Raw genomic sequence first — 1,461 nt, 5'->3', positions numbered from 1 at the left:
CAGAGACAGGACCAATCGTCAAAATGTTGGTGTCGATCATTCGATTTCATCCTGGACACTACAGAAAATGGGCTAAAAGTGTTAAAAACCGGAATTCTCCTTTAAGGGCAATTTTAATCCTGCCTGCCCACCGTCATCATCACTAGCATACATGGCTTCAGGCTGAACATAGAGTCCAGGAGTAAACACCTCCTGGCAGCAGGAAGTGATGTCATTAGAGCTTTTATAGAGCGCTGTTGGCTTTTTTCCAGCAGCCCAACATCTTCCTAAATCAAATAAACTATGTGAATCAGCTGCTGCTCTCTGACTGATGCCTCCTGCCTGGCATTGAGCCTGCTGGATGGAGGCCCAGGTGGTACCAGGTCACCCCCCACAGGCAGCGAGCTCCAGGTTACCTGTCCAGCTTTGCTGAAGCGATGACCAGCCAGGATCATATGGAAGGCAAACTTCCGCACCATTGGGTTCCGCATGTTGATGAAGCAATGGGCGGCCTGTTCCAACAGCAGAGCGCTGCGCAGGTCAGAGTCCTGCCAACGCACAGCAGCATTTCAGTGGGAGAGTTCAGCAGCAGGTCTGGAGCTGGGACCGATAAAACATGGAGAACCTCACCTCACTGGTCATCTTAATCAGAAGGGTTGCAGCCTCAGAGTATTTCCCCTGACTCTTCAGGATCTCTGCGCTGAGCAGGGCACAGCGCTCCGCCAGCACCATGTTCCTGTGGAGGAGGGGAGGCGTGGTTAGCACACAGCTAATAGGTGGGGGGGTTCTAAGCTAAGCTAACAACCTGCTAACCAATCTTACTTGCAGACATCTCTGTATGTCTGGATTGCAGTGTCCATGTAGTGGGCTGGATACGGCCTCTGGGCTCCACCCTGCAGAAAGGACGACACCGCCGCCATTTCCTGGAAACAGGTCAGAACCAGCGGCTGTAAAAATGGATCAGCCTCCATGGAGTCAGACCGTCTGACCCGTTTCAGCGTACGGGTGCCTTACCAGTGCCCCCGCCGCGTACAGCATGGCCTGGTCCGACAGGAAGTCCTTCTTGGCGGTGTGGTAACAGCTGTAGGCCAGCTCATAGTGCTGAACCAGGAAGCAAAGGTCGGCCATCTTCCTGATCTGCAGCTCAGGAGCTTCGGGGGGGTACCTGACAGAGACGCAGAAAAGCATCAGGACCTTCCGATCACGCCGCAGCGTCGTCTGAGGACAGGATGGAGCTTACTGAAGGCCCAGAGTGCTCTTTGGTTCAATGACGCCTTTTTCTGGGACTTTTCCTCCACCAAACCACTTCTTAGTCGCCGTGAACAGAGAGCGGCTCAGGCCTTTCCTGGAAACCAGCTGAGGAGCATCAGAGGAGCATCAGAGGAGCATCAGAGGAGCATCAGAGGAACATCAGAGGAGCATCAGAGGAGCATCAGAGGAGCATCAGAGGAACATCAGAGGAGCATCAGAGGAGCATCAGAG

The 1,461-nt window shown here is 53.7% G+C and overlaps 1 protein-coding gene across 1 annotated transcript in view; it reads right to left on the bottom strand.

The window, feature by feature from the left end:
* Positions 1-1,461, bottom strand: part of LOC107099433 (trafficking protein particle complex subunit 8-like) — an 18,854-nt gene that overhangs the window by 8,710 nt on the left and 8,683 nt on the right. The window contains exons 5-9 of the mRNA XM_015397537.1: positions 1,220-1,357; positions 994-1,144; positions 802-902; positions 610-715; positions 396-527 (exon numbers count right to left, since the gene is read on the bottom strand). Of these exons, the coding sequence (XP_015253023.1) occupies positions 396-527; positions 610-715; positions 802-902; positions 994-1,144; positions 1,220-1,357 (628 nt within the window). The remainder of the gene's footprint in view (positions 1-395; positions 528-609; positions 716-801; positions 903-993; positions 1,145-1,219; positions 1,358-1,461) is intronic.

The sequence above is a fragment of the Cyprinodon variegatus genome, unplaced genomic scaffold (genome assembly GCF_000732505.1).
Source record: "Cyprinodon variegatus isolate N-32 unplaced genomic scaffold, C_variegatus-1.0 Scaffold870, whole genome shotgun sequence".
Taxonomy (NCBI): domain Eukaryota; kingdom Metazoa; phylum Chordata; class Actinopteri; order Cyprinodontiformes; family Cyprinodontidae; genus Cyprinodon; species Cyprinodon variegatus.
Note: the sequence above shows the minus strand (reverse complement) of the source record. Positions and strands in the feature narration are given on the sequence as shown.